The 22,460-nt window shown below is 43.3% G+C and overlaps 1 protein-coding gene and 1 long non-coding RNA gene across 4 annotated transcripts in view; both read right to left on the bottom strand.

Moving 5' to 3' along the window:
• Window positions 1-22,460, bottom strand: part of sesn2 (sestrin 2) — a 29,196-nt gene extending 6,736 nt beyond the window's left edge. For 2 of the 3 annotated variants that reach the window (XM_062962046.1, XM_062962048.1), the window contains exons 1-8: window positions 22,302-22,460; window positions 10,929-10,994; window positions 7,089-7,286; window positions 6,130-6,312; window positions 4,980-5,195; window positions 3,072-3,222; window positions 1,335-1,450; window positions 146-336 (exon numbers count right to left, since the gene is read on the bottom strand). In XM_062962046.1, coding sequence (XP_062818116.1) covers window positions 146-336; window positions 1,335-1,450; window positions 3,072-3,222; window positions 4,980-5,195; window positions 6,130-6,312; window positions 7,089-7,286; window positions 10,929-10,994; window positions 22,302-22,370 — 1,190 coding nt within the window. In that variant the 5' untranslated portion in view covers window positions 22,371-22,460. The remainder of the gene's footprint in view (window positions 1-145; window positions 337-1,334; window positions 1,451-3,071; window positions 3,223-4,979; window positions 5,196-6,129; window positions 6,313-7,088; window positions 7,287-10,928; window positions 10,995-22,301) is intronic. The other variant, XM_062962047.1, reaches the window with a different exon arrangement.
• Window positions 14,276-17,924, bottom strand: LOC134293708 (uncharacterized). Its single transcript, XR_010000667.1, has 2 exons — window positions 14,755-17,924; window positions 14,276-14,668 (listed from the first exon to the last, which is right to left on the bottom strand). It is a non-coding gene; the product is annotated as an uncharacterized LOC134293708 (long non-coding RNA).

Raw genomic sequence — 22,460 nt, 5'->3', positions numbered from 1 at the left:
TCGAGAAGAGGGCTGGACTAGATGGCCCTTGGGGGTCTCTTCCAACTCTGTAATTCTATGATGATTCTCTGTAGGAGAAGAGGCACCACAATCAATGTGAAGAAGACCGAAAGGATGACGTTTTGATGGGGCAACAAACACATACCGGATCCCAAAGACGCAGTGGACGTAGTTCCAGATGGCTCTCCGGAGCATGGACGTGTCCACCCCACTGTGCATGGCTATGGTGTGATAGGTCAGGTTGTAGACCACCTGGAACTTCTCGTCGAGCAACTGACCCACATCGGGATAGAGGCGGTTGATGAGTGAATATCCGTGATCTTCCCAGGTGTAGTCCTGCAAGGAGAACATACGCATCTCTGTATCTGTGTGTCTCACAGGGTGGGAACAAGTGGTCCTCCAGGTATGGTTGAGGGCCTTGTCATCACTTAATATAGTGAAGGAGGATGGGAGATGTCATCCAGAAACACATTGAAGCAGGGCTACATGGGCCCTGAGGGTTACATTGAGACAGAGTTTGAGAGTGTAATGAAGTACGGATTTTTGGTTTACAGATATTATGTCTAATTGTGTGTTTGTGTTTTTAAAAGGGTAAGAATTACAGTTATTGCATTTCGGCACTCAGAGGCTGGTTGCCATGGAGAAGTAGGCGGAGCCAACTGCCGTTTTGTTGAAGAAGTGCAAAGTTTTTTTTAAAAAAGAGGTCAGTCTGTGCTCTGATGAGGCACAGGGAAGATTGATCCCAAGTTTAGGGGATCAAGGGAGACTCAATCGGTCATTTTGAGTCGGTTTAAAATAAGTTTGGTGACTTATTTAATGTAGTCTGTGTCCTAGCAAGGAACAGAGAATCTGTGATCGCATATCACAGGGGTGACTGTGGTTTTAAAAGTAGCAGAGGAAGAAGTTCTAACTACTTTAAGTAAAATAAGTGACACTTTAGGGAGTTTGACTCATCTTATTCTAGCATTGTAACTGTTAATAAAAATACCTCCAAGGAGAAACAACATTGTAACCACTAAGCTTTGTGCCTGAATAAACTTGTTTTTCCAACACTGAAGCCTCTGTCACATATATTATAAACCAAGTTACGTTACCATCTAAAGGGAATAAGAAGAAGAAAGGAAGAAAAAGTAGAAGGTCTAATCTCTAAGTCTTTGGTGGCTGTATCTTTACAAAGTGGTGGCAGCGTTATTAGTTCCTTAAAATTGGTAGCAGAGGTGGGATAAAAAGATCCTGAAAGAACCTTTAGACGTTCATAGCCTCTTTACAGAGAGACACGGGAAAGGAAAAGGCCTCTTGAAGACGATGGGCTTGGATACACAGAGATGGGATACCTGAGCTCGGAAAGTCGGAGGCGTTTGTTCTCCTCTTCTAGTAAAATCCTTGTATCCAAACTCAGGGTCCTCCACGAAGCACAAGATGTTGGGAGGCAGGGAGTGTTCGGCAATATCTGATGGGGAAAATATATATTTTAATGCTTTAGTGTGGTCAGTAAGGACTCTCCTTCTATTGCCCGGTCCTCTCCGGCCGCTACAGAGACCATAAATGGTGTGTCGGATAAGACGGCTGAATTATTCTTCACAAGGAGATGCGATTTGCCAAGAGATGACCAGGTTACAGGCTCTCTCTCTCTCTCTCTCTATATATATATATATATATATACACACACACACACATACACACCCGTATATACTTGAGTATAAGCCGACCCGAATATAAGCCGAGGCAACTAATTTTACCACAAAAAAACTGGGAAAACATTGACTCCAGTATAAGCCGAAATACCAATAAAGTTACATTAATTGAGGCATCAAGTAGGTTAAATGTTTTTGAATCTTTACATCAAACTGTAATTTACAATATGAATGTCCGACTCTGATTAAATCATTATTTTCCTCCTCTTCAATGTAAATGTGCTTACGTATCCTTTCAGTAATAACAGAGTGAAATAAATACAGTAAAATAATAAATGTAATGATAATAATTAATGGAGTGAAATAATAAATGTAACAATACCAATAATAATAGAGAAAAATAATAAATATACCATATATACTTGGAGTATAAGCCGACCTGAATATAATGTCGGCTTATACTCCACCAGGACCCTCACCCGAGTATAAGCTGAGGAGGGTTTTTTTTTCAGTCCTAAAAAAGGGCTGAAAAACTAGGCTTATACTCGAGTATATACAGTATATATACAGTATATATATATACATATATGGAATGTTCCAAAAGGGTTTGGTTTCTGTTGAAACACTTCTCCGTTTGTGTATGTGTATACACATTCACACACATATACAGTAGAGTCTCACTTATCCAACATAAACGGGCAGGCTGAATGTTGGATAAACGAATATGTTGGATAATAAGGAGAGATTAAGGAAAAGCCTATTAAACATCAAATTAGGTTATGATTTCACAAATTAAGCACCAAAACATCATGTTATACAACAAATTTGACAGAAAAAGTAGTTCAATACGCAGTAATGCTATGTAGTAATTACTGTATTTACGAATTTAGCACCAAAATATCACGATGTATTGAAAACATTGACTACAAAAATGCGTTGGATAATCCAGAACGTTAGATAAGCGAGTGTTGGATAAGTGAGACTCTACTGTATATATACACACACATCCAAAAGAGCTGATGGCAGCACATTGCACCTTGCAGTTGCCAAAGCTCTCTCCTGGGTGGGATGAATCGTCATGCGAAGCGATGCTGCTCTGACTCTACGCTCGCATGGAATTAATGACGTGGTAGGGGAACAAGTGGTCTTTGCCGCAAGAGTCCGATTGGAGTCACAGAACCATTTTGAAGAGGATATTTGTGAGAAGGTATGGGGTGAGGATGCCTTCAGGGCTTGGTGGTGCAAATGCTGCCTTCCTCATAACCCCCCAACGGCTTTTCCTACCCCAGTTGAGAAAAGTATTGCCAAGCTGCCCAAACCGGGATGGTCGACGGATGGGCTGGCTGGGGGTCCAATTCACCCAATAGCAGCAGGGTCATTGAGGCTTCTGCTTGGCCTTCCCTCCCCCCACCTGGTTGACTTCTTATCTCGTCTCACCCGCGGGAGTGACCAGGAGGCTCTCTCTCTTTTCCCTCTCAAAGCAGGTTTCCATTTCCTCCGGGGTGACCTCTTCTTCGTCCAGCTGGCACTCCTGCAAGAGCTTCATCCTTTCCATCAGCACCTCCACCTCCTCCATCGCATCGGTGCCCTGGGAAAAACAGAAGCAGGTGGGGCTGGTTGAGCCACGGCTGCAGGAGCCAAGATGCACCATGGAGTTCTCCCAGAAGATCTAGGCCAGCTGGGAAACATGCCGGCGGCCTGAACAATTTACTTCTGTGATTGTTTACTACTGTTTGTGGCATTGAATGTTTGCCATAGATGTGCCTTGTAATCCGCTCTGAGTCCTCTCGGGTTGATAGAGTGGAATATAAATAATAATAATAATAATAATAATAATAATAATAATAATAATAATAATAATAGCTTTATTTTTATACCCCACCTCTTATCTCCCCAAAGGGGACTCAGGGCGGCTTACATGGGGCCAAGCCAGAATAAAAATAATAGCAATATAATAGTAATAATAATAACAACTTTATTTTTATACCCCACCTCTTATCTCCCCAAAGGGCTCAGGGCGGCTTACATGGGGCCAAGCCCGAATAAAAACAATAGCAATATAATAATAATAATAATAATAATAATAATAATAATAATAATAATAGCTTTATTTTTATACCCCACCTCTTATCTCCCCAAAAGGGACTCAGGGCTGCTTACATGGGGCCAAGCCCGGATAAAAACAATAGCAATATAATAATAATAATAATAATAATAATAATAATAATAATAATAACAACTTTATTTTTATACCCTGCCTCTATCTCCCCAAAGGGGACTCAAGGCGGCTGACATGGGGCCAAGCCCAAATAAAAACAATCGCAATATAAAACACAACAATAGACAAGAGACATGCACAATGATAAAAATTTAAACATTAGCCAATAAAAACAAATGACAAGAACTAATAAAAACATGGATAAAAACGGAGAGGTTGTAAAAGTAGACTGGGTAAGGTGCACCATATAAATATTGTAAACACGAGGTGATTGATAAAGTGCTGCAAATTCTTGGAAGTATATAAAGTATATTATTATTATTTTTTGTGTCAGGAGCAACTTGAGAAACTGCAATTCGCTTCTGGTGTGAGAGAATTGGCCGTCTGCAAGGACGTTGCCCGGATGTTTTGATATTTTTACCATCTTTGTGGGAGGCTTCTCTCATGTCCCCGCATGCAGCTGGAGCTGACAGAGGGAGCTCATCCGCACTCTCCCTGGGTTGGATTCGAACCTGGAAACCTTCAGGTCAGCAACCCAACCTTCAAGTCACAAGGCTTTAACCCACTACGACACTAGGGGTTCCTGTATATTATTATTATTATTATTATTATTATTATTATTATTATCATTATTATTATTATTATTATATTGCATGACACAGCAAACAAGATAGATATGCTGGATTTCGTAACACAAAATCACAAGTCGAACACTTCCCAAGTGTTTAGGGTTATTATTATTATTATTATTACTACTATTATTATTGTTATATTGTATGACACAGCAAACAAGATAGATATGCTGGATTTCGTATCACAAAATCACAATTCGAACACTTCCCAAGTGTCTAGGACTGTGTGATGTATTTTCAGATCATGCACACATTATTATTATTATTATTATTATTATTATTATTATTATTATTATTATTATTATTCTGAATAAGGTATTATTCTGAATAAGGTTTCCTTTCTCTTGGTCTAAAATGCATTTCTATTTTTCTCCCTTTTCTTCTCTTTTTGTTTTTCATTTACATAACAACAAAATAAATAAACGTTCATCTTTTCAAACCCGCCCCAAAGGCATTCCTATTTTCAGAATGCGTCTTTCCCCTCGGCCAACTCACGCCGGGAGCGTGGACCCCCTCGTCGGAGCCGGGGCTGCTGCTGTCACAGCCGAGTGGGGAGGGGGCCTGGCCGGCGTGGGGGGCCTCCGGGTCGCTCTCCAGGTTGACGCCGCAGCCGAACACGAAGGAAGCCAGCGAGTGGTAATGGGTGAGCAGCACCAGCGCCTGGATGAGTTCTGCCAGGGACCAACTGTTCTCACCCGTTTTCAGGAGCGCCTGTGGGGGGGAAAACAACAACCGGAGTCTCTCTGAGCTCTACGTACCAAAGAACGGCCCATCTACAAGAAGGAAATTGGCAGGGGGTGGGAATGAATGGACGGCGGGTGCATCCTAAACATAAGGGTGGCCCAAGATGATTTACTACCTACACAGTGTGCAGAGGAGAGGAGATTCCTCCTGAACTTTAGGAAGAACTTCCTGACTGTAAGGAGAGCTGTTCAGCAGTGGAACTCTCTGCCTCAGAGAGTGTTAATAATAAATAATAAACTTTATTACGGTCCATGGACACACAGCTGTTAAGTGAATAACATACAGAAAGAGTTAAAAGCTTCCTAACTGAAGCATGTTTTGAGTTAAAAGCCACCACTCGGATTGGGCTTTGCTTTGACGTATGAGCAGCACTTTGAGTTAAGAGCTAAGTGAGTAGCATGTTGGGGAGAGCTCATATTTGGGAAGATGTGTGAATATTTGGGAAGATGTGTGAAGTGCCTTAAATGTATATTTAAATGTATAATTATGCATATTTTTAATGTATATTCTTAATTTTATTGTAATTTTTAATCCCGATGGATTTTTAAATTTGATGAAAACTGTTTTCTGATGTGTATGTTTATATTGTAAGCTGCCCCGAGTCCCCCGATGGGTGAGAAGGGCGGGGTAGAAGTGATGTAATAAATAATAAATAAAAATAATCTTTTATATTGCTTTATATTGCTTGCTGCCTGGGCTTGGCCCCATGTAAGCCGCCCCGAGTCCCCTCGGGGAGATGGGGCGGGGTATAAAAATAAAATTATTATTATTTATATTATTATGTTTGAATCTGACCATTCTCCCACATTGTTGAGATGTTTTTCCAAACTTGCAGAACGGGAACGGCTACAGGACTGCTAGCCATTTCAAAGTTCCCAGACCTGATCTGCCCTGAGCTCACCTTAATGTGTTCCTTGGTGATCAGCCAAGGCCGGTGGGCCAGGATCTTGTTGATTTCGTTGAGGTTCCTCAGCTTCTGTGGGGCGAACTGCAAGCCGCGCAGCCACTCGGGGTCCCCCCCCATGTGCAGGAACTCCCCCATGTGGAAGCCCACCAGGTAGGAGCACTGGTGCCTCGCCGCAGCCTGAGAAAACAAAGATAAATTATTATTATTATTTATTATTATGTACAGTATTTCTATTCCACCCTTCTTTCTCACCCTGGCAAACATTCAATGCCATTATTAGATATACGACATATAGACAGGCACAGAGGCAATTTAACATATTTCCAGCTTCATGAGGAAATATGCTCGATTCTGGCCACAGGGGGAGCTGCCGCTTCACCGTCCACTTGTGACACAGAGTCCTTGATGGGAGGAGTATTTCCTCATTCCTTTCTGCACACCGCTGGAAGTTTTTATGGTGTTATAAATTAGTTAAAATAGCCTCCCCGCATAAAGCGGTACCTAAATTTCCTACTCGTCAGATGCAACGGTGGAAGGCATTAAAAGCTGGTTCTATCTTTGGAAAACACAAAAAAAAATATTTTGCAGGTCTGCACCCTGCAGTATGAAGCTCAGCTATCCTTTAAAGGCAGAGAGTCAAAATTCTTCAGGCGAGACGGGGGTTCCCACAGAGGTTTCTGGATTGCAACCCCCATCAGGTCCAAGTCAGCACTGTCAACAATGCTGAAGCCCAGCAACACCTGGAAGCTTATATAGAAGGTTTCTGGATTTACAACTGTGCAATTCCAGAAGCTGGGCTATTAACTCTCAGCAATCTTCAGCTGCCAAATCCCAGTATTTTGCTCTGTTGTCTGAGGCTGCTGGGAACTGCAGCATATGGAGCTCCTTACGATGGGTGGTCTTGCAAACCAAACAAGGCTCCTTTGGAGTCTCCAATGCAGGTATGCGCTCACCATGATGGCGATGTAGTGGCGCTTGTGGTAGGGCAGAGGCCCGTCCATCCGCAGGAGGAGGTACTGCGTCTTCCAGAAGCTGGTCAGGTACTCGGGATGAAGGCCCATCACCATGGTGATGTTGTCCACCCTGCCGGACGACAGAAAGGCCTCGATGAAGAGGTGCCGCTGGGCCCGCTCCGCTCCTTCCTGCAGGATCTGCAAACACACAACACACAACTTTTTGATCAGCACAGTGGCTTAGAGCAGGCCTGGGCCAACTTCGGCCCTCCTTCAGGTGTTCTGGACTTCAACTCCCACAATTCCTAATAGCCGGTCGGCTGTTTTCAACGCATTCTGGCCATGTTCCAGAAGCGTTCTCTCCTGACGTTTTGCCCACATCTATGGCAGGCACCTTCAGAAGTTGTGAAGTTTGTTGGAAACTACACTGTGATGTACTTTCCAACTACTGTTTGAACATCAAGCGTAGTTTCCAACAGACCTCACCACCTCGGAGGTTGCCTGCCATTAATGTGGGAGAAACATCAGGAGACAATGCTTCTGGAATATACGCAGACAGGCTAGCTATATTCCAGAAAAACCCAGGAGAGAATGCTTCTGGAACATGGCCAGACAGCCTGGAAAACACACAGCAACCCAGTGATTCCAGCCATGAAAGGCTTCGACAACACTTCTTTTTTGCAAGGTGCAAAGAGAGTTTACTCTGGGTTGCTGTGAGTTTTCTGGGCTGTATGGCCATGTTCCAGAAGCATTCTCTCCTGATGTTTCGCCCACATCTATGGCAGGCATCCTCAGAGGTTGTGAGGTCTGGGTTGCTGTGAGTTTTCTGGGCTGTATGGCCATGTTCCAGAAGCATTCTCTCCTGACGTTTTGCCCACATCTAATAATAATAATAATAATAATAAACAAAAGTATGGATTGTCGATATAGCAATCCCAGGTGACAGCAGGATTGAGGAGAAACAATTGGAAAAGCTGACATGATATGAGGATTTGAAGATCGAATTGCAAAGACTCTGGCAGAAACCAGTGCAGGTGGTCCCCGTGGTGATGGGCACATTGGGTGCCGTGCCAAAAGATCTCAGCCGGCATTTGGAAACAATAGACATTGACAAAATTACGATCTGCCAACTGCAAAAGGCCACCCGACTGGGATCTGCGCGCATCATCCAAATATACATCACACAGTCCTAGAAACTTGGGAAGTGTTCGAATTGTGGTTTTGTGAAACGAAATCCAGCATATTTATCTTGTTTGCTGTGTCATAATAAAATAATAATAATAATACATTATAATATAATAATATACATCACACAGTCCTAGAGACTTGGGAAGTGTTTGACTTGTGATTTTGTGATACGAAATCCAGCATATCTATCTTGTTTGCTGTGTCATACAATATAACAATAATAATAGTAGTAGTAATAATAATAATAATAATAATAATAACCCTAAACACTTGGGAAGTGTTCGACTTGTGGTTTTGTGAAACGAAATCCAGCATATCTATCTTGTTTGCTGTGTCATAATAACAAATAATAATATATTATAATATAGTAATATGCATCACACAGTCCTAGACACTTGGGAAGTGTTCGACTTGTGATTTTGTGATACGAAATCCATCATATCTATCTTGTTTGCTGTGTCTGACTATGCCGTTGTGTCAATAATAATAATAATGTGTTGTCAGTGGCCTTCATGCTTGGAGGAGTTGTCGTTATTTATTTAGGTGGCAACATCAATGACCGACATGCTTGCATAACGAACAATGGTGTCACATATTATCCTTTAGGTTAAGAACATGCAATCTGAACAACAACAAGAAAATAAAAAGCCAACCGAGATTGCTCAAGGCAGGCCAAGTGCGCAGATGCCTGAAAGGTTGTTTGTTTGTTTGCTTCACCCGTGCAATGCACACCCGCCCTGCCCTTTCCTTTGCAGGTCAATTGCGAAGCTCCAAAGACACGCTTCTGGGGTCAATATCTCCCCAGTGACATCTTTAGATTGATGGACGGATGGATGGACGCGGGGACGGCCCGTGCTGCCAGCACCACAGAGCTGTCCAGGAACATGCGCGGATCGGGTTCCCATGGATCCAAGAGCTCGGCTCTGGACAGGGAAGGAGGAGAGCCGCCCAGAGTGACCGAGCGAGCGGTCAGCAGAGCCAGCAAAACAGCAAAGCGGTGGAGCCACAAGGGTGCTCTGATTGGCCGGGAGGCACAACACACAATCCAATGGGCGGGTGAAGCCGCTGGAAGGTTGCTGACGCCGTTGCCGAGAGATGTTGTTTTGTGCATGCCGGGGGAGTCCTTGACAAACGCGGAGATGATGACACCGCAAGGCAATGCAACAACATGTGTCACCTCCCGTCACCCAACCAGCAACCAAAGGGGAGGGAGAAAAAAAAATACACAAGGAAGCGAGGACGGACAAGCAAACAAAGGCCTGCCCTGCGCAACCGTGGTGCGGACTTATCGCTTCCAATGCCTTGTAATATCCATAGTCTGTTACAACACTCTTACGGGACGTACAAGCAAGGGACAAAGAATATTATTGCCTTTGTGTTGTCGAAGGCTTTCACGGCCAGAATCACTGGGTTGCTGTGAGTTTTCTAGGCTGTCTTGCCATGTTCCAGAAGCATTCTCTCCTGATGTTTCGCCCACATCTGTGGCAGGCATCCTCAGAGGTTGTGAGGTCTGTTGGAAACTATGCAAGTGGGGCTTATATATTATTTGTTTACAGTATTTATATTCCGTCCTCACCCCGAAGGGGACTCAGAGCGGATCACATTACATATGGGGCCGGGCTGTGGCGCAGCTAGCTAGTAACCAGCTGCTATAAATCACTACTGACCGAGAGGTCATGAGTTCGAAGCCCGGGTCGGGTTAAGCCTCCGACCATAAAAAAAAAAAAATAGCCCCGGCTTGCTGTTGACCTAGCAGCCCCGAAAGACAGTTGAATCTGTCAAGTAGGGAAAATTTAGGTACGCTTTATGCGGGAGGCTAATTTAACTAATCTACAACACCATAAAACTGCTCATGAGGAAACGAAGAGGAAGAACAGCCACCAATGGACGGAGAAGCAACAGCTCCCCCTGTGGCCGGAAATCGTGAAGCTGGAAGATGTTAAAAAAAAATGCCTCTGTGTCTGTCTAAAACTGAATGTTGTTTGTCTGTTGGCATTGAATGTTTGCCATATATGTGTTCATTGTAATCCGCCCTGAGTCCCCTTCGGGGTGAGAAAGAAGGGCGGAATATAAATACTGTAAATAAATAAATAAATAAATAAATAAGGCAAACATTCAGTGCCTTAACATAGAACAAAGACAGAGACAAACGCAGGCTCCGAGCTGGCCTCGAACTCATGACCTCTTGGTCAGAGTGATTGTTGCAGCTGGCTGCAGCTGGCTGCTCACCAGCCTGCGCCACAGCCCGGGCCTATCTGTGGAAGGATGCCCAGGGTGGGAGAAAGAAAGAACTCTTGTCTGTTGGAGGCAAGCATGAATGTTGCAATTGGTCACCTTAATTAGCACTGAATAGCCTTGCAGTTTCAAGGCCTCGTTGATTCCTGCTTGGGGGACTCCTTTGTTGGGAGGTGATAGCTGGCCCTGATTGTTTCCTGTCTGGATTTCCCCTGTTTTCAGAGTGTTGTTCTTTATTTACTGTCCTGATTCGAGAGTTATTTTTTAATACTGGGAGCCAGTATTCATTTTATTGTGTTCATTTCCATGGTTTCCTCCTTTCTGCTGAAATTGTTAAAACCTGTTGAAATGGTTCAAAGAGAACCAACCCTGTCCTGGGAGAGAAGGTCAGCAAAAGTTGCGAGCCACGCAGCCTACCTCTTCCACCGGGATGAAAGAACTCGGGCCTCGTCCCAGCTGCCGAGGGATTTTTATTCCTCTGGTCTGGGGAAAAAAGAGAGAGAAGGGCACGGGCATTATTACACACCCCAATTTGGCACACACCTAGCCGGGCCATGGTTGATTCCATGCATTACGGTAACAAATGCAAAAAGCAGGCACAGCCGTGAAAGACGTGGCAAGGGATCAATGTGGATGAGCTGCTGACCACTTGCTACGTCTGTGCGGACGCCACAGGGCCTCTGCTCCACGGTGGAAACCACATCAGTCAGTCGCAAACCGAGACGTCTTCGCACAGCAAGGTCTAGGTCTACATCCGCAAGAATCTATGGCATTGCACCTCTCCGCTGCCCACAACAGCGCTTTAATCCATTTCTAAGCTCAAAAGACAGTTGCATCTGTCAAGTAGAAAATTTAGGTACTACTTTATGTGGGGAGGCTAATTTGACCGATTTAAAAAGTAATGGTTTTCCCTTTGACATTAAGTCCAGTTGTGTCAGGGGGTTGGTGCTCATCTCTATTTCTAAGCCGAAGAGCAGGCGTTGTTCGTAGACACCTCCAATAAATAGCTCCATAAATAGGAATATAGTACAGTAGAGTCTCACTTATCTAAGCTAAACGGGCCGGCAGAACCTTGGATAAGCAATTATCTTGTGGCCACAGCTATGACTGAATGGAGCGCCGTTACCTTCCCGCAGGAACAGTACCTATTGATCTACTCACACTCTGGGGGTTGGGGCTCATCTGTATTTCTAAGCCGAAGAGTCGGCGTTGTCCGTAGACACCTCCAAGGTCATGTGGCCAGAGCCATGACTGCATGGAGCGCCAATGTTACCTTCCCGCAGGAACAGTACCTATTGATCTACTCACACTCTGGGGGTTGGGGCTCATCTGTATTTCTAAGCCAAAGAGCCGGCGTTGTCCGTAGACACCTCCAATGTCATGTGGGCAGAGCCATGACTGCATGGAGCGCAGTTACCTTCCTGCCAAAGCAGTACCTATTGATCTACTCACATTCTGGGGGTTGGGGCTCATGTCCGTTTCTAAGCCGAAGAGCCAGCATTGTTCGTAGACACCTCCAAGATCATGTAGCCATAGGCATGACTGCGTGGAGCGCCCTTACCTTCCCGCCGGAGCAGTACCTATTGATCTACTCACACTCTGGGGGCTGGTGCTCATCTCTATTTCTGCCACAGAGCCGGTGTTACCCATAGACACCTCCAAGGTCATGTGGCCATAGGCATGATTTATTTATTTATTATTTAAACTTATATGCCGCCTACTCCCCTAGGGCTCGCATGGAGCGCTGTTACCTTCCCGCTGTAGCGGTACCTATTGATCTACTCACACTTGCATGTTATCGAACTGCTAGGTTGGCAGAAGCTAGGGCTAATAGCGGGAGCTCACTCCTCTCCCTGGATTCAAACCTGGTGACCTTTCGGTCAGCAAGTTCAGCAGCTCAGTGCTTTAACCCGCTGCGCCACTGGAGGCTAACTAATTTACAACACCGTAAACTCTGTGTCGTCCACATACATTTGACACCGCGCTTCAAAACTCCGGGTGATCTCTCCCAGCGGTTTCATGTCTACTCCACAAAATGCAAAACCTCTTTTGCTTCATCTGGTCGTCCTTTTCTTTTCCGGAGACCTCGAAGCTCACGCCCAGAGAGGAGAAGGAAAGAGGCCTTTGTGGTAGCCTAACCTTTGCCTCCCTTTTTTCCTCTCTGCTCAGCAGCAGCCTCACCAGCAAGTCCAGCTCAGATGGAAAATAAAGCTCTGCAAAGTTGCTGACTCCGCAGGATTTGCCCCAGAGGGAAGGAGAGAAATGCCTGCTGGAAAGAGACGCTTTGCAGAAAGAAGGCTTCAAAGTCTGCAACAAGTGGGGCCGAAAGTGGAGGGTCAGGCTTTGCGGCCGGAGAGCAAGAGGGAACCCAGGTTGCCAATCCGTACACCTTGCTAAGTTATCTTCCTTTGTCACCAGATATTAAAGCAAACCAATCACCGCAAGGAATGCAATCATTGCGCAATGGCTTGAGCTTCTAGAAAAGCTGTTTAGAAAAGCTCGGATGCTGAACCAGTGCCTGGCCGCTGTGGCGGACTGGATGAGGAGGAACAAGCTGAGGATCAATCCTGACAAGACAGAGGCCCTCCTGGTCAGTCGCTTGTCAGATCGGGGTATTGGGTGGCAACCTGTGCTGGACGGGGTTGCACTCCCCCTGAAATCACAGGTCCATTGCAGTTTGGGGGTCGTCCTGGATTCAGCGCTGACGCTTGAGGCTCAGGTGTCGGCGGCGGCCGGGAGGGCCTTCGCACAACTCAAGCTTGTGCGCCAACTGCGACCATACCTCGTGAAGTCTGACTTGACCACGGTGGTGCATGCCTTAGTTACCTCTAGACTGGACTACTGTAATGCGCTCTACGTGGGGCTTCCCTTGAAGACGGCCCGGAAACTACAACTGGTCCAACGCTCGGCGGCCAGATTAATAACGGGAGCGAGTTACAGGGAGAGATCTACTCCCTTGTTTAAGGAGCTCCACTGGCTGCCGTTCATTTTCCGGTCCCAATTCAAGGTGCAGACCATCATCTATAAAGCCCTAAACGGTTTGGGACCCGCCTACCTTCGTGACCGTATCTCCTACCATAAACCTGCCCGAGCCCTTCGATCATCTGGGGAGGCCCTCCTGTCGCCACTGTCTATATCCCAGGCCCGCCTTGTGAGTACAAGGGAGAGGGCCTTTTCTGCTGTGGCCCCCCGTTTGTGGAGCTCACTGCCCATTGAGATCAGGCAAGCCCCCACTCTTTTAGCCTTTAGGAAAGATTTAAAAACATGGCTCTTCTGGTGTGCTTTCGGAGAGTAACTGTATATACCTCCTTTGTTTCTCCCCCCAACATCTATTCTGTAGACCCTGTTCCCCATGGTTTTATTCTTATCTCTTCTTACCCCGAGTTTTTAACTTTGTGTCCATGCGGCCCGCCCTTGTTATGTTATGCTACGTTTTGCTTTGATTTTGTTCTGTACTGTGTAGTGTTATTCTTGTATTGTTTAATTGTATTTTGATATGTTGTTTTTATATTTTGTTTATTGTATTGTCTTGGGCATGGCCCCATGTGAGCCGCCCCGAGTCCCCGTTGGGGAGATGGTGGCGGGGTATAAATAAAGTTTTATTATTATACTATTATTATTTTAAGATTCTGATAATAAGACCATCTCAGGTGGTTATTAGACTTCAGATATTGCTATTGCTTTACTACATTATATGATGTGTTACTATGCCACTCGTTTGGGGCTTTTCTTGATCACCTCTGCTTTAATAATAATAATAATAATAATAATAATAATAATAATACTTTATTTATACCCCGCCACCATCTCCCCGTGGTGACTCGGGGCGGCTTACATGGGGCAAAGGCCCAAACAACATAGAACAAAACATAGGCAACATAATACAAATCACACTATAAAAAGATAAAACAGTAATACAATATATCAATTAAAACAAAAATACAAGATAAAAATTGCATTTAAAACACATAACATTATTATGTATATGATGCTCTAATATACATATTGTGTTCTATGCTTTGAACCTTTATCGTGGTGCATATTTTTCAGATATGATCAAGTGTTAAGAGCCAAACATTCCTGGTTTCTCCGCTCCATTGAAGGAAACCTTCTTACTCCCAGTTCCATTTTACTCCCAATTCAAGTCAGGGAACCATCTGGGAATAAGGAATTACGACTGCGTTCAGACACTTATGGAGAGCAAGCAACTACAACCGACAACCTCTCCCTCTCGAACTCGCACCTCTCCTACCCAACAGACCAGCCTTGCCTTTGATGCCTCTGCCTGGAATGCGGCCACACTGCCCGACCTCGGCTCCGGGATTCCTTTGGAGAATAAAGCAAGCCTTTCTCAACGTCCAGCCCGGGCAGCTCCGCTCCAACCACGTCCCATCCTCCGCGGATGTTGTGCCGGCCGCTCACACTCAAAAAGGCTCCCTACCGCTCAATGCGCCTGCCCACAGATGCATCACATCACAGACAACGCAGGATGATGTCACCTCTTTCTACAGAACGGGCGAAATAATGTTGACTCCAGCCTGACTCCAGAGAGCAAGCCAAGCAGAAAAACCGGACTGAGAACACACACACCACGCATATAGGTAGAGGTTTCTCCCTGGCATGAAGTCCAGTCGTGTCCAACTCCAGGGGTTGGTGCTCATCTCCATTTCTAAGCCAAAGAGCCGGCGTTGTCCGTAGACACCTCCAAGTTCACTGGCATGACTGCATGGAGTGCTGTCATCTTCCCACCGGAGCGGTACCTATTGATCTACTCATATTGGCATGTTTTTGAACTGCTAGCTTCGCAGAAGCTGGGGCTAATAGTTGGTGCTCACCCCACTCCCCGAATTTGAACTGGCGACCTTTCAGTCCAAAAGTTCAGCAGCTCAGCGCTTGAAATGGTACGCCACCAGGGGCTCCATATATATATATATATATATATATATATATATATATATATATATATACACACACACACACACACACACACACACACACACACACACACAGTAGAGTCTCACTTATCCAATATAAACGGGCCGGCAGAACGTTGGATAAGCGAATATGTTGGATAATAAGAAAAAGCCTATTAAACATCAAATTAGGTTATGATTTTACAAATTAAGCACCAAAATATCACGATGTATTGAAAACATTGACTACAAAAATGCATTGGATAATCCAGAACGTTGGACAAGTGAATGTTGGATAAGTGAGACTCTACTGTATATAAATAAAAATGTATTTCCAACATTTATATCCCACCCTTCTCAACTCCCAAACTACAACTCCCAAACTCAATGCCCACCAAACCCTCCCAGTATCTTTGTTGGTCATGGGAGTTCTGTGTGCCAAGTTTGGTCCCGTTCCATCGTTGGTGGACTTGTTGATTTAGGTGAACTATACATCCCAGCAACTACAACTCCCAAATAACAAAATCATTTGCCAGTGTTCAAATCTGAGCGTATCGGGTCTTTGTGCCAAATTTGGTCCAGTGTATTAAAAGCCGGAGCCGTATCTATTGGGTTCCCAGGTTGGCAAACAAGAGCCTGAGTGCTGACTCAGTTAAGGTGACGATGCCGGAGAGTGTGCGACTCACGCTTAGTCAGGAACCGTCCAAAACATACTTGATAAGCAAGTCAGAGGAGGTTAAACAAATTACAAGCTGTGCTACAAAACAAGGTTATCCCAGTGTCACCAACTGCAGAAGGCCAGCCTGTGTGTAGAACCCAAGCAATCCATCCAGCCAGCTCTTTTACGTCAAATGGGGTATCTTTGTTTTCATAGATTACTAGCTGTGCCCGACCACGTGTTGCTGTGGCTTGTGGGAATCCTTTGTTAGCCACAGGGCCTACCCTTCTGACCGGTAGCCAGGGTTGAAAACGGCTCTTCCTCGTCCTCTAATTTGGACTTTCTTTTTCTAGGTTTTTTGTTTGAAAGACATAGATTGGATGACGATGTCTTTTGTGGCCAAATTTGGTGTGATTTGGTTCACTGGTTTTGTTGTTTACTCCATAGTAAAACAAACATTACATTTTTATATACTGTATATACTCGAGTATAAGCCTAGTTTTTCAGCCCTTTTTTAGGGCTGAAAAAGCTCCCCTCGGCTTATACTCGAGTGAGGGTCCTGGCCGGCTTCTATTCAGGTCAGCTTATACTTGAGTATATAGGTATTGAGAGTTTGACAGTCTTATCTTATTAAAATCTTATTATTATCTTAAATTATAGTTTTATATAAATATTCAAAAACATTTAACCTACTGATGCCTCAAATAATGCAATTTTATTAATATTTATTTTATTTTTGAAATTGACCCGTAGCTGCTGCATTTCCTACCCTCGTCTTATACTCGAGTCAATAAGTTTTCCCAGTTTTTGTGGTAAAATTAGGTGCCTCGGTTTATATTCGGGTCGGCTTATACTCGAGTATATACGGTAATTGTCTTGTTATGTCATTTTTGTTTATTGTTGGAATGTTTTAAGTTGCTGTTAAGTTTTATACATGCAATGCTATGTTGCATTGTTGTTCGGGCCTGTCCCTGTGTAAGCCAGCCCGAGTCCCTTCGGGGAGATGGAGCGGGGTATAAGAATAAAGATGATGATGATGATGATTAACTGGTATAAATCATGGTGAATTCTCCCCAAACCTCCCCAAACATATTTTCACTTTTAATATGTGTATAAATAACATTTTATCCAACATAAACACCCCAAAAGTGGCTAGGTTTTACGTGAGATACAACGCCCAAATCATTCCCAACCCAACACGCTCCAGAACGGTTGCACAACAATCCCACGATTCCTAACAACATCACTCACAAATTGACGCGGTTGGCAAGTGTTGTTCAAGAGATCTGGAGAATGTACTAGAGAGGACTATCATACAGTTTAACTATGACTCATGGGAACACATTAATATACGTATTGATAGAGGCATGGTAATTGCCTTATGGGTCCCAACACATGCCAAGAACAAGAGTCTCTGCCAGACGCTTGACAGACACGACTGGATCGAAGTCCACTTAGTCCCGCATCCTGTTTCCTACACAGGCAATCACATGCTTCAAATAACACTCTCTGCCCATGCCTGGGTTAGAGAGACTACTACTGGTAGTACTTGCAGGGTTGAGGCTGGGCCCATAACCAATGTCGGGTATTTGTGAGGATGGGCCCATAACCCATGCCAGGTATTTCTTCAAACCCTAGAGATGGGTTATAGCTGTCATGGCTAGGATTGTTCCATGATGCATGAAAAGACAGCCTTATTCCGAGACAGCACACGCTGAATCTCTTTTCACGCAAAGCAAGGGCTCGACCAACAGGATACAGCAGGTAGATAATACTAATACTACTAATAAATACCAATAAAAATAATATTATACTATACTAATATTATAATATATTGTATTACATGTAATAATAATAATATTATGATGTAATACAATGTAATAATAATTATAATTCACTAATAATATTACTAATAATATTGCAATATAGTCATATAATATAATATACTGTATGCATATATACTTGTAAACCGCCCTGAGTCCCCTTCGGGGTGAGAAGGGCAGGGTATAAATGTCGCTAATAAATAAATAATAAATAAATAATAAATTATAATATAAGATCCGTCTCACCCCCATTCTTAACTAGGAGTCACTTGTAAGTCGGGTGTCTGTAACTCAAGGACTGTCGTTGTATGTGTGTGTTATATGTATGTATGTGTATGCATCAGACTTACAAACAACTCATAGCTAAGAACGGGGGTGAGGCATGAGGAAATGAGCGGGATCTCCCCTGGAAGAGTTAATATCTTGGGAAAAGGCACCTATCTCCCTTGAAGCTTTATCACCAACCCTTGTTTGCACAACCAGCCAAATTTTGCAAAATCCAACGATCACAGGGACAGAAAGGGAACGGAAATCTCGCTGCAGCAAAACAAACACCAGGGAGATGCAAACCTTTCCCTATTTCTTATGATTATACTGACCAGGATCTGTATTTTCCACAGGCCCAGAAGGAGGAACCAGAGACACGGCTTTGGCCACATATGAAGGTAGGAACGGGCCAACGTGGGGCACGACTTCACAGCCAAAGACATGAAGGCTCGCAACAGCTGGAGGGTCATGTCGGGACTTGCCCACCGCTCGCTCGGCTTGAGCAACGCTTTTGCAAGACACGCCAAGCACACGCTGCCTTTGCCAGAGTGGGCCCCGCCTGTGTAAGGACACTTGAGGGGGGCACAAGGCATGACAAGAGGGCCTGGCTTGTTCTGAGAGAGAGAGAGAGAGATGGTAGCCTAGATGTGGAAGGGACACCCAAAGGCCATCCAGTCCAGCCCCGCTCTTCACTAGGAGTTGTTGCAAGGCGGGTGTCTGTAACTTAGGGACTGCCTGTGTGCGTATGTACCTATGCATGTGTGTGTGTGTATATATATATATACAGTAGAGTCTCACTTACATTTGTATCATAATTTTCCAACACTCTGGACATCTGATAAATACAGTAGAGTCTCGCTTATCCAACATAAACGGGCCGGCAGAATGTTGGATAAGCAAATATGTTGGATAATAAGGAGGCATTAAGGAAAAGCCTATTAAACATCAAATTAGGTTATTATTTTACAAATTAAGCACCAAAACATCATGTTAGACAACAAATTTGGCAGAAAAAAGTAGTTCAATACGCAGTAATGCTATGTAGTAATTACTGTATTTATGAATTTAGCACCAAAATATCACGATATATTGAAAACATTGACTACAAAAATGAGTTGGATAATCCAGAACGTTGGATAAGTGAGACTCTACTGTATATAGAGTCTCACTTATCCAACATAAACGGGTCGGCAGAATGTTGGATAAGCGAATATGTTGGATAATAAGGAGGCATTAAGGAAAAGCCTATTAAACATCAAATTAGGTTATGATTTTACAAATTAAGCACCAAAACATCATGTTAGACAACAAATTTGGCAGAAAAAGTAGTTCAATATGCAGTAATGCTATGCAGTAATTACTGTATTTACGAATTTAGCACCAAAATATCACGATGTATTGAAAACATTGACTAAAAAAATGTGTTGGATAATCCAGAACGTTGGATAAGTGAGTGTTGGATAAGTGAGACTCTACTGTATATATATATGTGTGTGTGTTTATGTGTGTTTATATATATACACATACACATGCATACACATACATGCAGTCCCCGAGCTATTATATATGTCTGTGTATGTGTGTGTATATTATATATATATATATATATATATATATATATATATATATATATATATATATATATACACACACACACACACACACACACACACACACACACACCTGAGATAGAGATATTGTCCTAGATGTGGAAGGGACCCCCAAAGGCCATCCAATCCAGGCCCACTCTTTACTAGGAGTTGTTGGAAGTCGGGTGTCTGTAACTTAGGGACTGCCTGTGTGCGTATGTACCTATGCATGTGTGTCTATGTGTGTGTGTGTGTATGTATGTATCAATATCTATATATATATATCTTTGAGATAGAGATATTATCCTAAATGTAGAAGGGACCCCCAAAGGCCATGCAGTCCAACCCCCGCTCTTAACTAGGCAGTGTTTCCAACTTGGGTGTTTGTAACTTGTATATGAACAGATGTAAACCAACCCAAACATGTGCCAGGCTGAAGAAGAGGCGGGTTCACATGTCCCTGCTCAGGCTGGAGATGGGGGGGGGTCCTCTCTGAAGGCCCCCCACAGCCTCTCCCTAGGCTGATGCAATCTGGGCCTAATGCAACCCAGGGGCTAGACTGAAACGACTTGGAGGCATGCAACAATAAGAACAACAACAACAACCCTCAATAACTTAATTAAATTATATTATAATCTATATATATAAAAGAGTGATGGCATCACGGCGACCCACAAAACAGCAAAACTACAGGCCCCCCAACCTCGAAATTTGACAACACAACCCATCATCCACGCCTCTAGGTTGATACAACAAAAAGAAAAGAAAAATGAAGTCCTAATTAGAGGGAGAGCAATAATTGCTTTTATCCAATTGCTGCCAGTTAGAAGGCTAAGCTCCTCCAACTTGGTCTCCTAGCAACCCAATAAAAAATAATAAAAAACACTAAAAAATTGATACAATAAAATACTATAATAACAGAAAATAACTAAAAATAATACAAGAAAATAATAAAATATAATAAATAAAAATATAACTTACAATAAAATTAATTTTAAAAATGCAAATAACGTCAAATAAAAATTACACAACAATTTTTAACCAATACCACCACCACTTTGCCACAGCAACGTGTGGCCGGGCACAGCTAGTTTATTATAATAATCGTATAGTACAGTAGAGTCTCACTTATCCAAGCCTAGCTTACCCGAGCCTCTGGATAATCCAAGCCATTTTTGTAGTCAGTGTTTTCAATACATCGTGATATTTTGGTGCTAAATTCGTAAATACAGTAATTACAACATAACATGACTGCATATTGAACTACTTTTTCTGCCAAATTTGTTGTATAACATGATGTTTTGGTGTTTAATTTGTAAAATCATAACTTAATTTCTTCTTAAGATGTTCTTCTTAATCTCTCCTTATTATCCAACATATTTTATTTATTTATTTATTTATTTATTTATTTATTAGACTTGTATACCGCTACTCCCAGTTTGGCTCAGAGCGGTTTACAGAAATAGATTAAAACAATACACTTAGCTTTAAAATAACAATAAAAACAATAAAAACAGACATAGCCCCGAGTTTTTCATTCGCTTATCCAACATTCTGCCGGCCCGTTTATGTTGGATAAGTGAGACTCTACTGTATATATACATACAATATATTATATTATATGACTATATTGCAATATTATTAGTAATATTGCTTGTAATATAAATATAATAGAAATATAGCATCCTAGGTGTGGAAGGGACCCCCAAAGGCCACCCAGTCGTGCCCCGCCCTTAACTCACTTTATGAAACCTGTCCCCACTGGGTTGCTTTTAATTACTCTGATTTTATCTGCTTGGATTTTAATGTATTTATCCATTATTATTTTATTTTGTGTATTGTTGGAATGTAATAAGTTTATGTTAAATATGTTGCTGTTGTTCGGGCTTGTCCCTGTTGTGAGCCGCCCCGAGTCCCTTAGGGCAGATGGGGCGGGATATAAAAATAAAGTTTATTATTATTATTATTTCCAATACTTTTTCAGGTTTGTGATCTCACCAGTTCTTTGCTGCTGGGAGGTGGTACTTGAGGCATAAGTTCCAATGAATCATTTGGGCCACATAGTTGTGCCTCTGTTTGTAGTCTGTCTGTGCGATTTTCTTACAGCAGCTGAGGATATGATCCATGGTTTCGTCGGTTTCCTTGCACAGTTTGCATTTTGGGTCATCAGCTGATTTATTATTTATTATTATTTATTTATTTATTATTAATAAAGTTTATTATTATTATTATTATTATTATTATTATTATTATTATTATTATTATTATTATTATTATTATTATTATCTCGGAGCCCCTTGCCAGTCTGATGCCTGTAAGTTGTATTTAAACAGATGTAAACAAATGCAAACCTTTCCTGAGACTCAGACCAACTGCCTTGGCAAGGCTTGCTGCAGAGGCGGACTCGCGTGTCTGTCCCTGCTAAGGCTTCTCTCCCCAAGACACGCGTGTCCGACTCGGGTGTCACGTCTGGACGCCCCCTGGGGATGATGCAACCAGGCGCAACTGGGGAGGGGTCGGGAAAGGGCTCTGGCACCTACCTTCCTGCTCCGGGTCTGGCGCGGCCACAGCCCCGAAGGGCCCCCGCTCTCGGGCTCGGCCACGCGCATGGCTCCACGGAAGGGACGGACACTCTCTGCCAGGCCCCTTCCTCGCAGGCTGTTTATAGACGCCACTCAAGGGCAATGTGCGGGGATGGC

Source organism: Anolis carolinensis, unplaced genomic scaffold, assembly GCF_035594765.1.
Source record: "Anolis carolinensis isolate JA03-04 unplaced genomic scaffold, rAnoCar3.1.pri scaffold_10, whole genome shotgun sequence".
Lineage (NCBI taxonomy): Eukaryota > Metazoa > Chordata > Lepidosauria > Squamata > Dactyloidae > Anolis > Anolis carolinensis.
This window is presented reverse-complemented; position numbering and strand designations above follow the sequence as displayed.